Source organism: Nematolebias whitei, chromosome 1 (genome assembly GCF_014905685.2).
Source record: "Nematolebias whitei isolate Nwh7 chromosome 1, NemWhi1, whole genome shotgun sequence".
Classification (NCBI taxonomy): domain Eukaryota; kingdom Metazoa; phylum Chordata; class Actinopteri; order Cyprinodontiformes; family Rivulidae; genus Nematolebias; species Nematolebias whitei.
In genome coordinates this window covers 69,453,685-69,473,351 of record NC_056498.1, presented here as the reverse complement: position 1 = coordinate 69,473,351, position 19,667 = coordinate 69,453,685, and the positions used below count along the sequence as shown (strand labels likewise).

Sequence of the window (19,667 nt, the reverse complement as noted above, 5' to 3'; positions counted from 1 at the left end):
ATATATATATATATATATATATTTATTATAGTTTTCAGTGCAGACTGAAGCAAGATTCTGCAGTATTTGCATAAAGAGGTGCGACAGATGTTAATCCGTTTAAAAACAAAAAGTTTACATGATTTAAATGAGCTAGCTAGCCAGAGTTCTTTCTGGATTAAATAATTTGAATTTTAATAATATGAACTTTTTCCTTTTTGTTAACTTTACTATGAATTTCTCACAGGGCTATTTTCAACCAATATAAAACTATCAAACTTATGAACTTTTAATGTAAATGTTGTGAGTTTTCTTTTCATAGGGGTACACTTTCACAAGAGAGCTTTATGTTTGAAAACCTCATGGGAACACATTTAGTTCAGTGTGCGATGCTACAGTCATGTTACTGAGCTCTCACTGATGGGCTAACCTGCTGCAGAATATCAAACAAAATTATTATTATTATTATTATTATTATAAAAAAGAACAACTTGTACAATCCAGACCAGATTAGCGGCAGGTACAGTATAAAATCAGAAACGGTTCTTGTTGAGGAAAAAGATCATATCTGCTTCTCAGGCAGTATGGGTGAGTGTTCTGCACTTTGTTCTCCTGCAGTGGAGAACACATTTGCTGGGTGTAGAAGAAGATTAAACACACAAATATGAGAAAGCAAGATCAGACAGCAAAGGATAAGTTTTGTGTTGGTTCCACCACCAGCAGCAGGTCTCAGACAGAACGGCTGGTGGAATGTCCTGGTACATCTGCAGCCCTCTCTCCACTTGTTTCTTCATGGACATGGAGCTGTAACATTATGTTCTGTGCCTCTTCCTCAGCAAAAAGCTCCTCCAGTGGAGATTTTCTGGACAGATTGCAGAGAGGCGGTTCCTAAACAAACAACAGGTTCATCAGTATTATCACTAAAAAGGGATTATTAAAGGCATAATCATTATTAAGATTGAGCATCTACATAATTTCAGCTATCATACACTTACACTCTCCTCCTCATCCTCCACTCCCTCATTCTCAGGCCTTTCCTCAGACTGCATGGTGACCCCATCATCTCCACAGTCTTCCTCTGTTGACCATAAAGAACATTACTATTATTTAGATTTCATATTTTAATAGCAGAAAAGGACATTTGTGCATGAACGACATTTCATCTGCTCAATCAGCTTTCTCTGGATCTGCTCCCAGACACCGTCATCCATCTTCTGTTTAAAGTGCAGAGCAGCTCTTCTCCACCTTATAACAAGATGGGATTAACTTATTTAACAAGTGGTCCATGGTAGGTGGTGTGTACTTGGGTTGATGGTTTTCACCATGTCCCTGCAAACGTAGAAACAAACATGTAATGTCATGGTTACTGTAAAGTTAGCTTAGGATGGACTATTAATTAGCTTAGTTTGATTGTTGTTGCCTAACTAACCTCAATGTTGGTGATTGATCTGAAAAGGGATGCAGCCTTTTCACAATATATGCTGTAACCGTTCTGACGCACTCTTCATTCAGTTAGTTGCACCGATGTATTTCCCTTGGACGCTATGGTGAACGGAGGAGCACATTGCAGAGTCTGATCAACTGTAGCTAACATTATTAGCAATTTCAGGTTGTTTGTTTATGAAAATATACATGAGCTAATGTTAGCATGGTGTTTGTATTTGAGTTGACCTACCACTTTAAGTTGAGTATAACTTCTTAGCTGCCTTAATGTTGGTATAAGACATAGTTTATAGTTTTAGCAGAGGAGGTAAGCTGGCGCAGTGCGTCAAAGACGGGGCACTCAGTTATTTCTACACCCAGAGGTGTTGGTCGTGCACCCTCTTTTGCACGATATAAAATTATTGCAAGCACTTCAATGAGCCGACTGGTCATTTCTTTTATTAAAGTTAAGCCACGCTTTCGATGGCGGCCGCTCATTGTCCATGGATGCGCACACACTTCCTGCGGATTCTTCTTCGTTGGTGTTCGGTGGCTTTTTCTTCCGGTTGGTGGACTAGGCATCAAAAGTAGGAATCAAAATGTTAACGATTCCAGGAGAATCTTAGCTTTAGTCCCAGTTCCAATCGATTCTCGAGACTCGATGCCCAACCCCAGTTAAATTCAATTCAATTCAGTTTATTTATATAGCGCCAAATCACAACAAAGTTGTCTCAGAGCACTTTACTGGAACACTCGCGTACATAGAAAAGCCAATTATGGTAGTAAAGTTCTCTACCTAAGGAAACCAGCAGACTCGTTGAATCTTCACTTCGTCGCAGTTTCCCACCTGAGCAAGCAAGGCAAGCGAGTTAAATGTCACCTTTGCAATGTGATCAGGTGCGATTGTTTCTCTCAGCAGCGAGAGACAAACCAAGGGCTTTTTCTCTCCTGGTTTTTAAACCAAAACCAGATTAAATAAATTTGTCTTAAAATAGTAACGTGCACCATGTGCAGCCTTTTTTGTGCTCTTAGTGCTTGCATGTGTAGCTGTAAGTTTTCTCAGATAACAGCAAAACCTAATTTTACAACATAATATGGTTAATTCTGTCATTCCTCTTAATTAGAAATTTGAACATTTTTTTTTGTGTGTGTGTGCTCAGAATCACTGAATTAAAAACTTTGTTGAAAACGCATCCCATAATCCATTTTTGATGTTTGTTGCACTCTTGTCAAAATATTTTTTGTTAATTTCACATCTGTTTCTGAGTCTGGACTCACCATTAGGAACATCTGCAGCTTTAAGTTTGTCTCCTGTCTAGTAACAGCAGTGATCGTTGAGCTTCGACTCAGCACAGCCTCTTTGTCAGCTGCTGAACACTCATTCACAGCTTTGTCTGCTCTCTGCTTTGTGTTTCAACATCAAATTCAGCCACCAAAACCATTCATCACAGCGTTTAACCTTCACACAGCCACCATACCACTGCAGAAACCATGTGACACTGCCTGTCAGGCATAAAGAAAATCACATGATCTCAGTTTCTGAAAGCTGCAGATCTGGAAACAGTCAAAGTAAAAACGTCTACCCTGCTTCACTTCTGGGTTTTGTTTAGCAGGACATATTAAAAATTAAAAACGATCTGATCTTGACCAGTTTCTATGAATATATAAATCTAACTCCCAGTATAGCAAACACAACAAATTCCACCCTGTCATGTTTTATTAAACAAAAACAAGGTGGAACAGCAGCTTGTAGCACTTCTTTTAGCATTAGCAGTAATAACTCTTAGTAATGATTTTTTTGTAGAACTTATCATTTTCCCATGTTGTTGTTGAGGAGTTGTGGTTTACTCTTCTTTCCATCTTTGCTTCAGTTTACTGAATCATTACAGCACTTTGATTCTTTTCTTGTGTGAACATCTGTAAAGTAATACCAGGTAACTGTTTGAAGAGTTTCACTCTGGGTATTGGGATTACAGGAACAGCTCTAAATTGGTTTAAATTATATTTATCTGAGTGACTCTAATTTATAAATGTAAATGATGCATTTTCTTCATACACCAGAGTTAGTCATTGAGTTCTTCAGGGTTCAGTGCTTGGAAGAATACTCTTTACCTTAATTACCTGTATATATGCTTCCATTAGGTAAAGTTATTAAACAGCATGGGATACATTGTTATTGTTATGCTGATGATACACAGTTATATTTGTTCATGAAACCCAATGAATCCAATCAGTTACAAGCATGTCTTGTCTTGTACATAAAAACCTGGATGACCCTAAATTTTCTGCTTTTAAACACAGACAAAACTGAGGTTTTAGTTTTTGGACTTGAGCATCTTAGGAATAAAATTTTCTGTCTTTTGCCCTTCTTGGATGGCATTAATCTGGCCTCCAGCTCTAATATTAAAATCTTTGTGTTATTTTTGATCAGGACGTCTTTTTTTCCCCCATATTAAAAACGTTACTGGAACAGCCTTCTTCCACCTGCGTAATATCGCTGAAATTAGGAGCATCTTATCTAAAAATGATGCAGAAAAAAATTGTTTCATGCATTTGTGCGTATGCTTAGCATATTTTTAGCTGATGTTTTTCTTAGTTCATAGTCTTGAGTTCATATCTTAGAACTTATTTCTGTTTTTCTTTTACATTTTATTGTTGGATGTAACTGGGACCCTGTGTACATAATTTTGTTCCACCACATGTACCACATGTGGTGCGAATGACAATAAAGAATCTCTGAATTTGTTATATCTAGACTGGACTATTGCAATGGTTTATTTTCTGGGAGTCCAAATATTTCTTTAAAATGTCTTCAATTGATCCAAAATGCTGCTGCCAGAGTCTTAACTGGAGTTAGTAGGAGAGATCATATCCAGTTTTAGCTTCACTCTATTGTTTTCTGTCAAATTCAAAATATAATTCAAAATCTTTCTTCTAACCTACAAAGCCCTCAACAACCTAGCTCCATCTTATATTACAGATCTTGTTGTTCCATATGTTCCCAACAGAGCACTTTGCTCTCAGACTGCAGGCTTACTTGCGGTTCCTAGAGTTTCCAAATCAGAATGGGAGGAAGATCTTTCAGTTATCAAGCTCTTCTTTTGTGGAACAAACTTCCAGTTTCTGTCCGTAAGGCTGACACATTGTCCAGTTTTAAAACTGGGCTTAAGAAAAAGGTTTGTAATTTGTTTGCATTGAACTGAATTGAATTTAATTTAATTTAATCCTTTGTCAGCTGTTCTGTTGTAAGTTTGCTGCTGTGGTCTACAGAGGAGTCCATGATGGACTCAATGACTGCTCATTGTCCAGGTCTTGTAGCTGCAGAACAAGCCCAACCATCAGCTCTCCACCACTATACCGGCAGTTGATAGGTGTTTGTGCTGATCTTCTTTGTTTTTCCCCAAACATGGTGCTGTGCATTATGGGTAAACATATGTACTTTGGTCTCATGTGTCAGAAGGATGTTGTTTCAGAAGTCTTGTGGTTTATTCAGATGCAGCTTTACAAACCCAAGTCTTTCTGCCATGCTCTTTTCAGAGACCATTAACCCTAAACAAGGCAATTTAAAACGTAGCTTGAGGAGCAGCAAGAGCTGCGCTCAACCATCAGGAGCAGAAGAACTCTTATGTCCGTATGCTCTTTGTGGACTTCATTCAACCTTTATTTAGACAGGTAAATCCCACTGAGCTTCGAGGACTCATTTTACAAGAGAGACCTGATTTCAACAAAGAATGATGACAACAATAGACAGTTATAAAAAGGCATACGGATTTATTTATTTATTTTATTTTTTTCAAAAAAAAAAAAACCAGCTAGATTATAAGGTCAATGTAGAAAACTAAAAACAGGAACATGTCTGTATTGGTCCTTGCCAGGAGTCCAACAGATTCTTAAAGACACTTAGAGAGGTCAAGGTCAAGAGCTTCAAGTCTTTTTTGTAAGATATTCCAGGAAACAGGAGCGGAGTAGGAGAAGGCCCTTTTGCCTAGTTCAGTCTGCACTGAAGGAACACTGCAGGTAATAATGTCTTGAGAGTGCACACTGTAGCTGCACTCGTGCAGAGACAAGTAGGAGGAGATTTATGAAGGCAGCAGACCAAGAAGTGATTTAAAGATGAAAATGTACCAGTGAGAGAGTCTGCGTCAAGTTAATGATGTCCAGTTAACCAGTGAATACAGGGTGCAATGATGGGTATGATAATCACAGACACCACGATCCCCCAAACCATGATGGACAAACTATTCACACTAGGACTAAGCCCCTCCATTTGCAAATGTATACTAGACTTCTTAACAAACAGACCACAGTCAGTGAGGATCCACAACTTCTCCTCCACCACCATAACCCTCAGCACTAGCTCTCCTCAGGGATGCGTGTTGAGTCCCCTCCTGTTCACTCTGCTCATGTATGATTGTGCAGCTACCCATCCAGGCTGTCAAATTGTAAAGTTTGCAGATGATACAGCGGTGATGGGATGCATCACAAACAATGATGAGTCCAGCTACAGGCAAGAGGTGGAACACCTGGAGAGCCGGTGCAAAGAAAATAACCTCCACATCAATGCGAAGAAGACAAAGGAGATGATTGTGGACTTCAGAAGGAACAAACACACCTACCCTGAACATAAGAGGATCTGCGGTGGAAGTGGTCTCCAGCTACAAGTACTTGGGTGTACACATGAATGACAACCTCAGCTGGGGCAACAACACTTCCAGCCTGATCAAGAAAGCTCATCAGAGACTCTACTTCCTGACGAGCTGATCTGGGAAGCTCAGTCCTCAACTCCTTCTACAGGTGTGCAGTGGAGAGCATCCTGTGCTCCAGCATCAACGTGTGGCATGGAGGCTGCACAGCTGCAGAAAGAAAAGCTTTGCAGAGAGTGGTGAAGGCTGCACAGAAGTCTGCTGGAGTCTGTCTCCCCACCATCACAGACATTTACACCTCTAGATGCAGGAAGAGCATCATGAAGGACCCCACTCACCCAGCACACACACTTTTTGCCCCTCCTCAGGAAGGAGGTTAAGGAGCATTAAGTGTAGAACCACTAGACTGAGGAACAGCTTCTACCCTGAGGCTGTTAGACTCACAAATCTCTAACCAGAATAATCACTGTGAAAAATCACATGTTGCTGCTGATCTGTTTCATGTTGCTGCTGATCTGTTTCATGTTGATGTGTTCATGCGTGCTCATCTGCTCACACAGACTCATGTTCATGTTTGTGCTGCTGTTTGACATAATGTTTTTATTCTATTGGTGCTTAGTGTACTTTTAGTTGATGTTTTTCTTAGTTCATATCTTAGATTTTATTCCTTTTTTTTTTTTTTACATTTTATTGTTGGATGTAACTGGGACCCTGTGTGCATAATTTCGCTCCACCACATGTACTCAAGCCTCAGCCTCAAGTGACGCCCTCACTTCCCTAAGAAACTTTCTGACGGGGCTAAATGCTAAGGAACTACTGCTAATTGGTGATCTAAACCTAGACTGGTTGACCTCTACATCTGACAATCTTAAATCCATCTGTGAATCATTAAATCTAACTCAACTAATTCAAACATCAACACGCCCAAATAACAAAACCCCTGAAAAATCCACCCTACTGGACCTTATCCTAACAAACATGCCTCACAAGTACACAAATACATGTGTTTTCGCTAATGACCTTAGTGATCACTGCACCATTGCAGCCGTAAGAAACGGAAAATTACCAAAATTAAAACCCACCATTATTTTCAAAAGGGATTTAAAACATTTCTGTGAGCAGGCCTTTTTTCACGACTTAGCCACTTTTGATTGGAATAAAATTTCATTGATAGATGACGTAGAACTTGCACTGGATTACTTCAACGAGGGTTTTCAAAACATAATCAACACACATGCTCCATATCGTAGATACAGAATAAAGGGACGTAAAAATCCTTGGTTTTCCACCGAGATGGGAAATCTGCTCAAAGAAAGAGATACTACCTGGGCTAAGGCCAGAAAATCAAAAACTGAACATGACTGGCTCAGCTTCTGACAACTTAGGAACAAATGCACAACCCTAATTAGAAATGCAAAATCAAATTACTACCTGGACGCATCCACAAAAAATCTAAATGATCCAAAAAGGTTTTGGCAAACAGTAAAATCAAATTCTGGTCAGACAACAACCACTGATTTACCCAGCTCCATTATGACCAGCTCAGGTATTCTGTCAGACAAATTATCAATTCTAAACTGTTTTAATGAACACTTTATATCCTCTGGCTCCCTGTTTGAATCTACGCATCCTGAAATGTTATCTGCTGACCAAACTGATGAAAATCCACCTCCAACTCCACATGTGCTAGACAAACGGGTCACAAACCGATTTGACTTTGTATCAATATCTCCCAGTGAGGTTCTAAATGCTCTAAAAACTCTTGACACACGCAAAGCAGCAGGACCTGACAACATAGAACCACTTTTCCTAAAACTACCTGCAGTTTTCATTGCTGAACCACTTTCATGTATTTTCAATCTCAGTCTAAATACAAATACAATACCCAAAATCTGGAAATCGGCTTATGTTCTCCCTCTGCTAAAAGGAGGTGAACCAACTAATGTCAACAACTACAGACCAATTTCTAAATTATGTATTCTTGCTAAACTGTTCGAAAGACTTGTCTGTGATCAGCTAACTGTTTTTCTACAATCAAATAATATTTTATCACAATTCCAGTCAGGATTCAGAAAACAGCACAGTACCGTAACTACAGTTCTCAAAGTATTAAATGACATCATACATGCCCTGGACTGCAAACAATACTGTGTTGCCCTATTTATAGACCTCTCCAAGGCATTTGATACAGTTGATCACAGACTATTGACTAACATCCTGAAACACTCTGGTCTATCAAAACTAGCAGTCTCCTGGTTCACCAACTATCTAACTGACAGAACACAGTCTGTCCATGTAGCCGGATCCTCCTCTACGTTCCTAGATGTTGTGAAAGGGGTGCCACAGGGTTCTGTCTTTGGTCCCATTCTTTTCTCCTTATATATCAACGATCTATGCAGTGATCTGTCAAACGCCTCCCACCATTATTATGCAGATGACACTATCATTTATTGCTGTTCATCCTCCCTCAGCCAAGCCTTCACCTCTCTTCAAGACGCTTTTAATATTATCCAGTCACGTCTGCAAACACTTAGACTGGTCCTAAATGCTGACAAAAGCAAGATCATGGTTTTATCCAACAGAAAGCAGCAACCAGAGAACCCACCTCAAATTGAAACCCAAGAGGGAAAACAAATATAAATGGTCTCCACCTACAAATATCTAGGTTTCAACATTGACAATAAACTGTCATTTAAAATCCACATCTCCAAAATGGTCACTAAACTCAAATTGAAGCTAGGCTTCTACTTCAGAAATAAATCCTGCTTCTCATGTAAAGCCAGGAGAACATTAGTAGCTGCAACTTTCATGCCGATGTTAGATTATGGTGACGTGCTGTACATGAGTGCTGCATCAAAATACCTACAGTCCTTAGACTCAGTTTATCATGGTGCCCTTCGATTCATTACTGATTCCAATTATCGCACTCATCACTGTGAACTTTACGTCAAGTCTAGCTGGTCTTCTCTCAGCGCTCGCAGATACACTCACTGGATATCCTTCATCTATAAGACCCTTCTAAACCTAGTCCCATCATACCTTACCTCCCTAATACAAACATCACACAATCATTACTCCCTGCGCTCTAATGACTTAATCCTCCTGTCAGTTCCTCTGGTCAGAACTGAACTAGGAAAAAGAGCATTCAGCTTCGCCGTCCCCTCAGCCTGGAACAACTTACAGACAGATTTGAAACTATCAACACTCATCTCGCCTAGATCCTTCATGTCAACCGTATCAGATAATGTTATCAAAAATCTGGACCATTGCAGATGTTTCTAAAACACTACTTATCAAATATAGATGTCTTTGTTGACTTTTAACTCTATCTACTTAAACTGATGTCTGTTCTACATTTAATGTCTACAGAAGTCTGTCTTATCCTGATGGTTTCAAACTGTTAACATTTATTTATCGTGATAGTAGTTTCTTTTTTCTTTTGATAAATGCTTATTGTCAATTACCCTGTGACGTGTGCTGATGACCACTTGACCAGGTCACCCTTGTGAAAGAGATCTCGATCTCAACGGGCTCTACCTGGTAAAATAAAGGTGATTGATTGATTGATTGATTGATTGTACCACATGAGGTGTGAACGACAATAAAAAAACTCTGACTCTGACTGACTCTGATATATAGGTAGGCATATGTTTCTAAACACTCTAAAAGAGCACAGAATGTCATGATTTCAGTTCCCTGTCTCTGCTCTTTGCAACCTGCAAGCGCTATTGGCCACGCCCATTTCGCCTCTCTGATTAGCCCACTTCCTGCTGATTAGCTGTTCAGCTGCAGCAGGAAGTTTATCCTGCAGTAAGGGCTGCACAAAGCTGCAGGAGGAAGATTTTTCTGCAGCTCTGGTCTGCACAAATGTACAGCAGGTGCCAAAGAATTTAAAATAATTAATTTTAAATAAAAATTCCTTCCCGATCGTGCGGCTCATCCATCAGGCAGCCAGTTGTGTGTCATGTCCAATCTTATTTTGAAAAACCGTGATAGTGCGAGTCTGCGATTAACGAACCGCAAAGTAGCGAGGGTCTGTCGTATACATGATTACTTATGTTCATCTCCCTCCTTTTTGTGTGTACATTAACAACACACACCATCCTCCCCCTCAAAGAATGTGCACCTCACTCAGCACTTATAATTGTTTAAGTACAAAATTGTAAAACAGCAGTATGATAGTTATTTCTGCCTGGCTTGGAAATCACAGCAGTAAAGATGAGATAAGATAGAACTTTATTGATCCCGCAGGAAATTGTTGAACAGGGTTTTTTTTAATGTGTATGGCTGGAATCAACATAGAAAAAAATGCTAGCCTTTCCAGATAATATTCTAGTGTAAACAAACTCAAGTGGCTTGAATCACAAACTTGGATATCTTCAACATACAAGTTTGATGTAACCAGCTCCAAGTGGTACCCTGTTGCACCTCTTTATTCTGCTCCACAGTTTTAAGCTGAAACTCAGGATGGGTTAAGCTTCTTCAGTTTGACCACAACTACACCAAACACATCTAATGTCAAATGTTTTAAGTTGAAGAGAAACACTTTCCAGTCAGTAAGAGCAGAATAAACTTCCCCTTTTCTATTTTTGTTTGCCCTTTCACTTGTTGCAGCACAGCTACAAGTGAGACTGTAACAAGAAACATTTTCCATCTGCTTCAGCAGTTTATGACAAACTGTAGAAGTTTCCTCAGTTTAAATCTTGGTAACTTAGTACTTTTTAGGTGGCTTTTCCACTTCAACATTCAGTTCACTTGTTGGCAGTTTCAGTTCCAGTTTTGTAAATTGTGTTCAAAGTTTGCTCTTAAAACAGGAAAAACACTGTTCAGTCTGCTTTTGATTTCAAAAGAAATTTACTGCAAGCAGTCTTAAATCAGCTTTTATGCGCTGAAAATCTTCATTGTTGTGATTAAATGAGCGTAGAGAGCAAAAAGGAACCTTTAAACAATAAATGGAACTAGAAATATTTTTAAAAAATGTTGATGTGTGTCAGAGTCTGAAGTTTTCTTGTCATTTCAGTTTCGTACAAGTGCAACACAGAGCATTACGTGCAAACACAACACAGTGTAGATACACAACAGTACAATAAATACAAACTGTAGTCCCTTGATTATCACAAGGGTTACGTTCTGGACACCCCCACAACAAATGAAAAATCATGATGAAGAAAGTCTTATTTATTTTAGTATTTTTTTATTTAACACTTAAGTTAAATTGACATACTGTATTTCTGAGTAGAAACAACATACCAAAACAGTTCCGTCAACTAATACATTTAAATCAACTAAACTAAAGCAAAAGTTTATTTAATAAGATTTTTATTAATCAAGATGAGCATAGGCACTGTGCGACCAAAACCAGGCCGAACCCTGCCGCCATCTGTCCCCTGCAGCCCCCAGGATCCGGGTCACACCGAGTCCAGATCAACTGCAGCCCAGCTACTCACCAGTTGAAGAGACAACTTGAAGGATGAGTTCAGCTTCAGAATTATTTGCAACTTTTCTGCCAGTCCTTGAGCTTATTGTAACTTATGACTTTTTGCATTGCAAAACTTTCCCTCCATTTCGCAGAAAGCAGTGGCTGAAAGCACTGTTGGATTCTGGGAAGTGAACTGTTGGCTTCTATTCAATTCAATGCAGTTTATTTATATAGCGCCAAGTCACAGCAAAAGTTGTCACAGGGCACTGAACATAAACATTCTGGGTAATGTAGTTCTTTTGACTGGCAAAACAGTGTAGGCCTATTTTGAGAAAACTACAAAATGGCAATTGTTTTTTTTGTGTGTGTACAATCTTACTGTACTGTAAAAAAAAAAAAAAAAAAACGTGAAAGAGCGAGTCTACAAAAGTCGAACCACAAAGTAGCGAGGAACATCTGTATAATAAATGCCAAAAGACATCTAACCTAAACATTTCAATCTAAACAAGTAATTAAGAATTAATTAATTAAGATACAAGACTAGAGAGACGTGTTTATTAATACATGTGTAGGTTGTACATGAGGTAGAAACATGTTTTGATATGTTAGCATTGTAAGTTTTCCTATTTTTGTAGCAGCAGAGATATAAACTGTAAGGTGCAAAAATGCAAAACTTGAGCAGATTGCAAATATGTGCAAGTAAAGAAGGGACAAACAGTACAACACAGTAGTTGTGTATATTTAGGTTGTGTGTGTGTGTGTCATCAGCGTCATGGAAGAACTGCCTTTAGCTTTTTAGCTAGCACACCTGTATTGTGCTTAGCACTACGTCAGGGCTGACTGAAGATGGGGCACGTGAGCACAGTTCGGTAGATGGGGCGCTCGGTTCTGTTGATGGGGCGCCCCACTTGTATAATGGTAGAGGAAATACTGGTTTGTGTCACAATCCATTTTGTGTGTGTTTTTGTGTCAGAGTCCATCATGTGTGTGTCAGAGACTAGAGTTAAGGAGTCTGATGGCTTGTGGAATGAAGCTGTTAGTCTGGTTGTGTTGGTCTGAATGCTGCGGTACCTTCTCCACGATGGCAGGAAAGTGAAAAGTCCATGTGATGAGTGAGACGGGTCATTCACAATGCTGAGGTCTTTTCGGATGCAGCAGTTGTTGAAAATTTATATGAGAGATAGAAGAGAGACCCTGATGATCTTTGCAGCTGTCTTCACAATTCGCTGGAGAGTTTTGTGATCCGATGCAGTGCAAATCCCGAACCAGACAGTAATGCAGCTGCTCAGGATGCTCTCAATGATTCCTCTGTAGAAAGGTGGTGAGGATGGGAGGTGGCAGATGAACTTTCTTTAGTTTCCTCAGAAAGAAGCGACACTGCTGAGCTTTCTTGGTAGTGGTGCTGGAGTTAAGGGTCCAGTTGAGATCCTCCGCCAGGTGAACACCATGGAATTTGGTGATTTTGACAGTCTCCATGTAGGACCCTTCGATGTTCAGTGGAGAGTGGACCCTTGGTGTTTTCCTAAAGTCAATGACCATCTCTTTGGTTTTGTCAAAAATCAGAGAAAGGTTTTTGACTTTGCACCAGTCCGTTAGCCTTTGCACCTCCTCACTGTACGCTGACTCATTATTGTTGATAAGTCCCAAAACAGTTGTATCATCTGCAAACTTCACAATGGAATTTAAGCTGTGCATTGCTGTACAGTCATGTGTAGGCAGAGTAAACAGCAGTGACCTGAGCACACAGCCCTGGGGAGCTCCGGTGCTCAATGTGGTGGTGCTGGAGGTGTTCTTTCTGATCCAGATGAATTGAGGTCTTCCAGTCAGGAAGTCCAGGATCCAGTTGCAGAGAGAGGTAGTCAGGTCCAGTGCTTTCCAATCAGAGGCTGAGGAATGGTGGTGTTGAATGCTGAGCTAAAGTCTTATGAATGACATCCTAACTTGTTTTTTCTGTCCAAGTTTGTGGAAGCCAGGTGAAGTGTGGTGGCTATGGCATCGTCCGTTACGCAAACTGCAGTGGGTCCATGGTGGGAGACAGCAAGGTCTTGATGTGCTGCGTGTCAAAGCACTTCACGGTGATAGACGTGCTACGGGATAATACTCGTTGAAGCATAACACTGATGACTTCTTTGGCACATGAATGATGGTGGTCTTCTTGAAGCTTGTTGGAATGACGGCACTGCTCAAGGAGATGTTAAAGATGTCATAGAAAACACCTGTCAGCTGGTCTGCACATTCTCTGAATACTCTGCCAGGAACGTTGTCTGGTCCGGCAGCTTTCCGAGTGTTGACACTGCATAGAGTTTTCCTCACATCTGCTGTGATCAGACGAAGCACCTGGTTGTCGCGAGGGCAGGTGATCTTCCTGGCCACCATGTTGTTGTACTCTTCAAACTGAGCAAAGAAATCCTTCAGCTTGTCTGGAAGGGAGGCATCACTGTCACAGGCAGGTGGTGTAGTCCTGTAGTTGGTGATGGTCTGGATGCCCTGCCACTTGCGCCATGTGTTACCACTGTTCTGGAAGTGGCTGTAAATGTTCTGGCCGTGTGCGTGTTTTACTTCTCGGATTCTCTGGGACAGTTTGGCCCTTTCTGTCCTGAGAGCTGATTGGTCACCTGCTTTGAAAGTGGAGTCTCGGGCTCTCATCAGTGCATGCACCTCTCGAATGCAATGCATTTGCTGATGTAGCAGGTCACTGAAGTCATGTACTTCTCTAGATTGGTGAAATCGCCATATGTGGCAGACTCCCTATGTCCCTGTCAGTGCACTCAAAACAGTCCTGAAGAGCAGAGATGGCTCCTTCTGGCCAGGTTTTCTCCTGTTTTGGTTCAGGTTTTGTGCGCCTGACGAGCACTCTGTATGCTGGAATCAGCATTACAGAGATGTGGTCTGAGTATCCAAGGCGGAGGCGGGGCTCCGCTCGGTAGCAACGGAAACGTTTGTGTAAACACATCAAAGCAGCTGCTTCCGGAAAATTCAACATTCAACTTTTCCCTCTAAAATCCACAAGTAATTTTGGACTTGCTTTATAATAATTTGAAAATTTGCTAACTCACTCGTTGGTGACCCTTGCCATTTTCTGAGTGGCAGAGGGAGAATTGACAGCACACAGTAACACTCTTCAAAAAGGCAGACAGAAACGGAAACTAAAAACTTAGTCTCAAACAGTCACTGTAAAAACTGTAAGAAGTATCTAAAACTATCTTGAACTGCCAGAAGCGGATACTTTTTTGTCACGTAAGTAAATACAGTATGTTTCTACAGTGTTTTATGTTAGAGATGTGACAAAATAATGAAACCAATAAAGTGGAAGTCAATGAGAATTTGAGATTGCACACTTGGAGGACCGACATGGTGTAGAGGTTGGGCAGTCGACTTGGGACCAGAAAGTTGCGGGTTCAACTTCCCGCCATGCCCACATGTCGTGGTGTGCTTGAGCAAGACACCTAATCCCCAATTGCTCCCCAGGCGGTTACATAGCTGCCCGCTGCTCTACCTGTGTGTATCTCAGGTGTGATGGGTTAAATACAGAGAACTAATTTCCTCATTGTATGGGAACATATGATGACAACACATAGCACTTTATTATTATTATTATTATTTTATTATTATTATCGTTATTATTATTATTAATGAGTGTTAGAAAAAAACACACAAGTCTTATAAAAGTGATAGACACAATGAGTGAAAGAAGCCAAAAAACTTGCCAGTAAGTGTTGGTCTCTAAACTGTATTAGAAATACAGATTGTGTGAGTAAGAAAAGTAATACGTTTTGGAATACTTAAACAGCTGAAAAGTTAGTGACATTATACCTCTTCAAATTGAACATTCTGTGGTAAATTATCCAAAGATCAGAAAAATTAAACTACCATAGTATAAAAACCATTGATATCAAAATTTTTAGTTCAGTCGTGTCGAGCCCAATCTTTAATGACCTATTTAAACTTTGAAAGATTTTTCTTCTTTGAAGTATAGTAGTATACAACTACAGGGCTGAGTTTATTTTAAACTAATTTAAACAAATGAAATGCAATCCCACCAATTGTCAAAGCACAACATTACCAATCGGGCTGTACATTTTTTTGAATTTTTTGTATTTTATTGAAGTTGTTAGAGCACTGATTGAAAATTGATAAACAGGAAAATATCCTGTTGAATAGTTTAGAATAAAGGCTGATGATGTATAGAGAAAAGTGCCAAAAACTGTATTTATTAAAGTCTATGCATTAAATGGTGATTGAGCTTTAAAAAAATTTATTACTTTTTAGATTAATTAATTATGGTAAATGGTTTTATACTTAAATTAAATTAAGTAAACTGTGTTTTGAGTTAACAATTGTATAGAGAAAAGGCTCCACAGAGTCATAAATGGCATGTAATTTATCATTCAAAGGATTATTGTTCGAGATGCCAAATCTGATGGGCTTTGAAAGTTTTTTTTTTCTGATGTTAAAAGAAAAGAAACTCAAGTCTCTAGAGACAAAAGTAGAAAAATCAGCGCTGCTTTTTCTGTTTGAATGACTTTGTGTTCGTTCTCCTTTTGTACTTCTGTTTTTTTAATAAATGCTCTTCATCCTCCCCACTTTGACCGTAGCTTTTCCACTGAATCTAATGTGAAACTGTTGATCCAACAACTTTTTTTCCACAATTGTAGCTTTATAAATTGCTGGCTTAGCAGTCAGTGAATAAATTATGTTCTGTAACCAAAATTCTTAGTTAATATTTCTGAGAAATTTAAGTTTTTTTATGAAGCGAAAATTAACTTTTCATGACTTTTAAATGTGGATAATGTAAAATTAACATTTTTAATAAATTTTTGTCACTCATTCACAACAGAAGTCATCTCAGGGCACTGAACAGAAATGTACAGGACTTATCCATCCGTCTGTCCATCCATTCATTCATTCACTCATTCATTCATTCTTTCATTCATTCATTCATGGATCACAGAAGTCACTACTGCCCATATCCAGCTGTCACTGTGCAAGAAGCAGGGTACACTCTGGACAGGTCTCCAGTCCATCACAAGGACGCATGCAGACAAATGAGACAAACATTCACTCTCTCACTCTCACCTAGTAACAGTTTAGAGTTTCATTCTAACATGCATGTTTTTGGTCTGTGGGAGGAAACCGAAGTACTTGGAGAAAACCCATGCATCATGGAGAGAACATGTAAACTACACCTAGCAAGTCCCCTGGCCGGGAATTGATCCGGTGACTTTCTCGCTGATAGGCAACAGCTCTACCAACTGTGCCACCGTGCCATCACATACAGGACTTAAAAGTTTTATTTATTTATTTATTTTAGAAAAATGTGTCTCAATTTGTATCAAATTTACAGATTTTTGTTAATCCACAGTTTAGATTGCTAACATGTTGTTCAGTGATTCTACATTTCTGTAGAGATTAAATAAGCTCCACAATACAAGGTTTTCTCAAAGCTGACTTCTGAGACTTTTTCAGTTATATCATATTACAACATCTAAAACTGAAGGACTGATACACACTACAGTGATCAGGTAAGTTTTATTAACAATACTTTGTTCCATCTTTCTTTCAGGAGCTTGTTTACTAGGAAAGCCAAAGAGTCCAAGTCAACTTCCCATAATGCAACAGGATGGAGACTGTTTGGCAAGACAGCAGCTCCAGAGGATGATCAAATCAAAGAGGTTGCCTCTCTGTCAACTCCTCAGCAGGTTGGTTCTTTAAACACACAAACTCAAATTATTTATTTTAATATTGTCTAGGTAACAGCTGTATGCATTGCAAGTTTGAAAGCAAGTATTGTCTGTAAACTGTTTCTTTTTTTTTTTAAATAACAGATCAAATAAAATTAGTCTTTAGTTTTTTTTTTTTTTTTAACCAAGCAATGAAAAGTTTCAGGTATTATTTTGTCCTATTCTTCTTGCAAACATATTTTATGTTGTACAACAGTACGAATTTCCCTCATCACATTTTGGTTTCTACCATTTCTACCATAAAATTTTCTGTGCTGCAGGCAGACAGTACAGTACAGCATCAGAAGTACAAATAGTTGGTCATGCAGATATTATTCTCGGGCAAAGTATGGGCACTTAAGGTTGAGTTTTGAAATATGAGCCTGGTCTGTGAATGCTCCTCATGCTGCGCCTCTCATCAAACCTTCACAAATGTCTCATCCTAAGATTTCATTGAGCCTTCAGAGCAGGAATCCTGAGTTCTCGTGCTTTAGGATGGAGTAGTCAGTGATACATAAAGGGACATTCAGTTGTTAGCCAGATCCTTGAAAACGGTCTGATAAAGGCAGTGGGGCGACCAACATACAAAAAAAAACCAATAGATTGTCAGACAGGGTACCAAGAGACAAATTACCAAGATGACAAGAGGGCAGGCCCCTTATAGGTACCCTCAGAAGGGCAATAAACAGGAAATCAAATGGCTGGGAACCAAAGACTGTGCCAAAACTTTAGGTTACTTTAAGCCTGCTCCTGGCTGATGGTGTCTCCAGCAGTAGGAAATGTTCACTCTGAGGGTGTGGATGATTCTTGTTACACACACAGATACATGGTTGCCAAGTCTGATAGCAGTGGCGTAGTGTCCCTCACATTCCACCACCAGGTCACTGGATTCACTGAGGTTAGGGTTGATGGCAGCCATCTGTACCTCTGTGTCTTTTCCTGAATCTTCTCTGTGATTTTCTGGGGTTTAGGGCTCTTATCATCTCCCTAATTGGCATTAGAACACAAAACATAAACCGTAACATGGTTGTGTTATGATTGCTCAAAAACCATTATCTATTCAATTCAATTCAGTTTATTTACAGGTCCTTCTCAAAAAATTAGCATATTGTGATAAAGGTCATTATTTTCCATAATGTAATGATAAAAATGAAACTTTCAAATATTTCAGATTCATTGCACACCAACTGAAATATTTCAGGTCTTTAATTGTTTTAATACTGATGATTATGGCATACAGCTCATGAAAACCCAAAATGCCTGTCCCAAAAAATTAGCATATTTCATCCCACCAATGAAAGACAAGTGTTTTTAATACAAAAAACGTCAACCTTCAAATAATCATGTTCAGTTATGCACTCAATACTTGGTCGGGAATCCTTTTGCATGAATGACTGCTTCAATGCGGCGTGGCATGGAGGCAATCAGCCTGTGGCACTGCTGAGGTGTTATGGAGGCCCAGGATGCTTCGATAGCGGCCTTAAGCTCATCCAGAGTGTTGGGTCTTGCGTCTCTCAACTTTCTCTTCACAATATCCCACAGGTTCTCTATGGGGTTCAGGTCAGGAGAGTTGGCAAGCCAATTGAGCACAGTAATACCATCCATCCATCCATCCATTTTCTTTGCCCGCTTATTCCATTTTGGGTCACGGGGGTCGCTGGTGCCCATGTCCAGCAATCACTGTGCGAGGGGCGGGGTACACCCTGGACGGGTCGCAAGTCCATCACAGGGACACATAGAGACAAACGAGACAAACAACCATTCACTCTCTCACTCACACCTAGGGACAATTTAGAGTTACCAATTAGCCTAACATGCATGTTTTTGGACTGTGGGAGGAAACCGGAGTACCCGGAGAAAACCCACGCATGCACGGAGAGAACATGCAAACTCCACCCAGAAAGGCCCCTGGACCGGGGTTTGAACCAGGGACCTGCTCGCTGAGAGGCAGCAGCTCTACCAGTTGCGCCACCGTGCTGCCCACAGTAATACCATGGTCAGTAAACCATTTACCAGTGGTTTTGGCACTGTGAGCAGGTGCCAGGTCGTGCTGAAAAATGAAATCTTCATCTCCATAAAGCTTTTCAGCAGATGGAAGCATGAAGTGCTCCAAAATCTCCTGATAGCTAGCTGCATTGACCCTGCGCTTGATAAAACACAGTGGACCAACACCAGCAGATGACATGACACCCCAGTGACTGTGGAAACTTGACACTGGACCTCAAGCAATGTGAATTCTATGTCTCCTCTCTTCCTCCAGACTTTGGGACCTTGATTTCCAAAGGAAATGCAAAATTTACTGTAATCAGAGAACATAACTTTGGACCACTCAGCAGCAGTCCCAGGCGAGATGCTTCTGACGCAGTCTCTTGTTCAAGAGTGGCTTGACCTGGGGAATGCGGCACCTGTAGCCCATTTCCTGCACACGCCTGTGCACGGTGGCTCTGGATGTTTCTACTCCAGACTCAGTCCACTGCTTCCGCA

At 40.0% G+C, this 19,667-nt stretch overlaps 1 protein-coding gene across 1 annotated transcript in view; it reads left to right on the top strand.

Moving 5' to 3' along the window:
• Positions 1-19,667, top strand: part of LOC119413363 (TBC1 domain family member 12) — a 55,991-nt gene that overhangs the window by 8,011 nt on the left and 28,313 nt on the right. Inside the window, exon 2 of the mRNA XM_037680414.1 lies at positions 17,027-17,162. Within this exon, the coding sequence (XP_037536342.1) occupies positions 17,027-17,162 (136 nt within the window). The remainder of the gene's footprint in view (positions 1-17,026; positions 17,163-19,667) is intronic.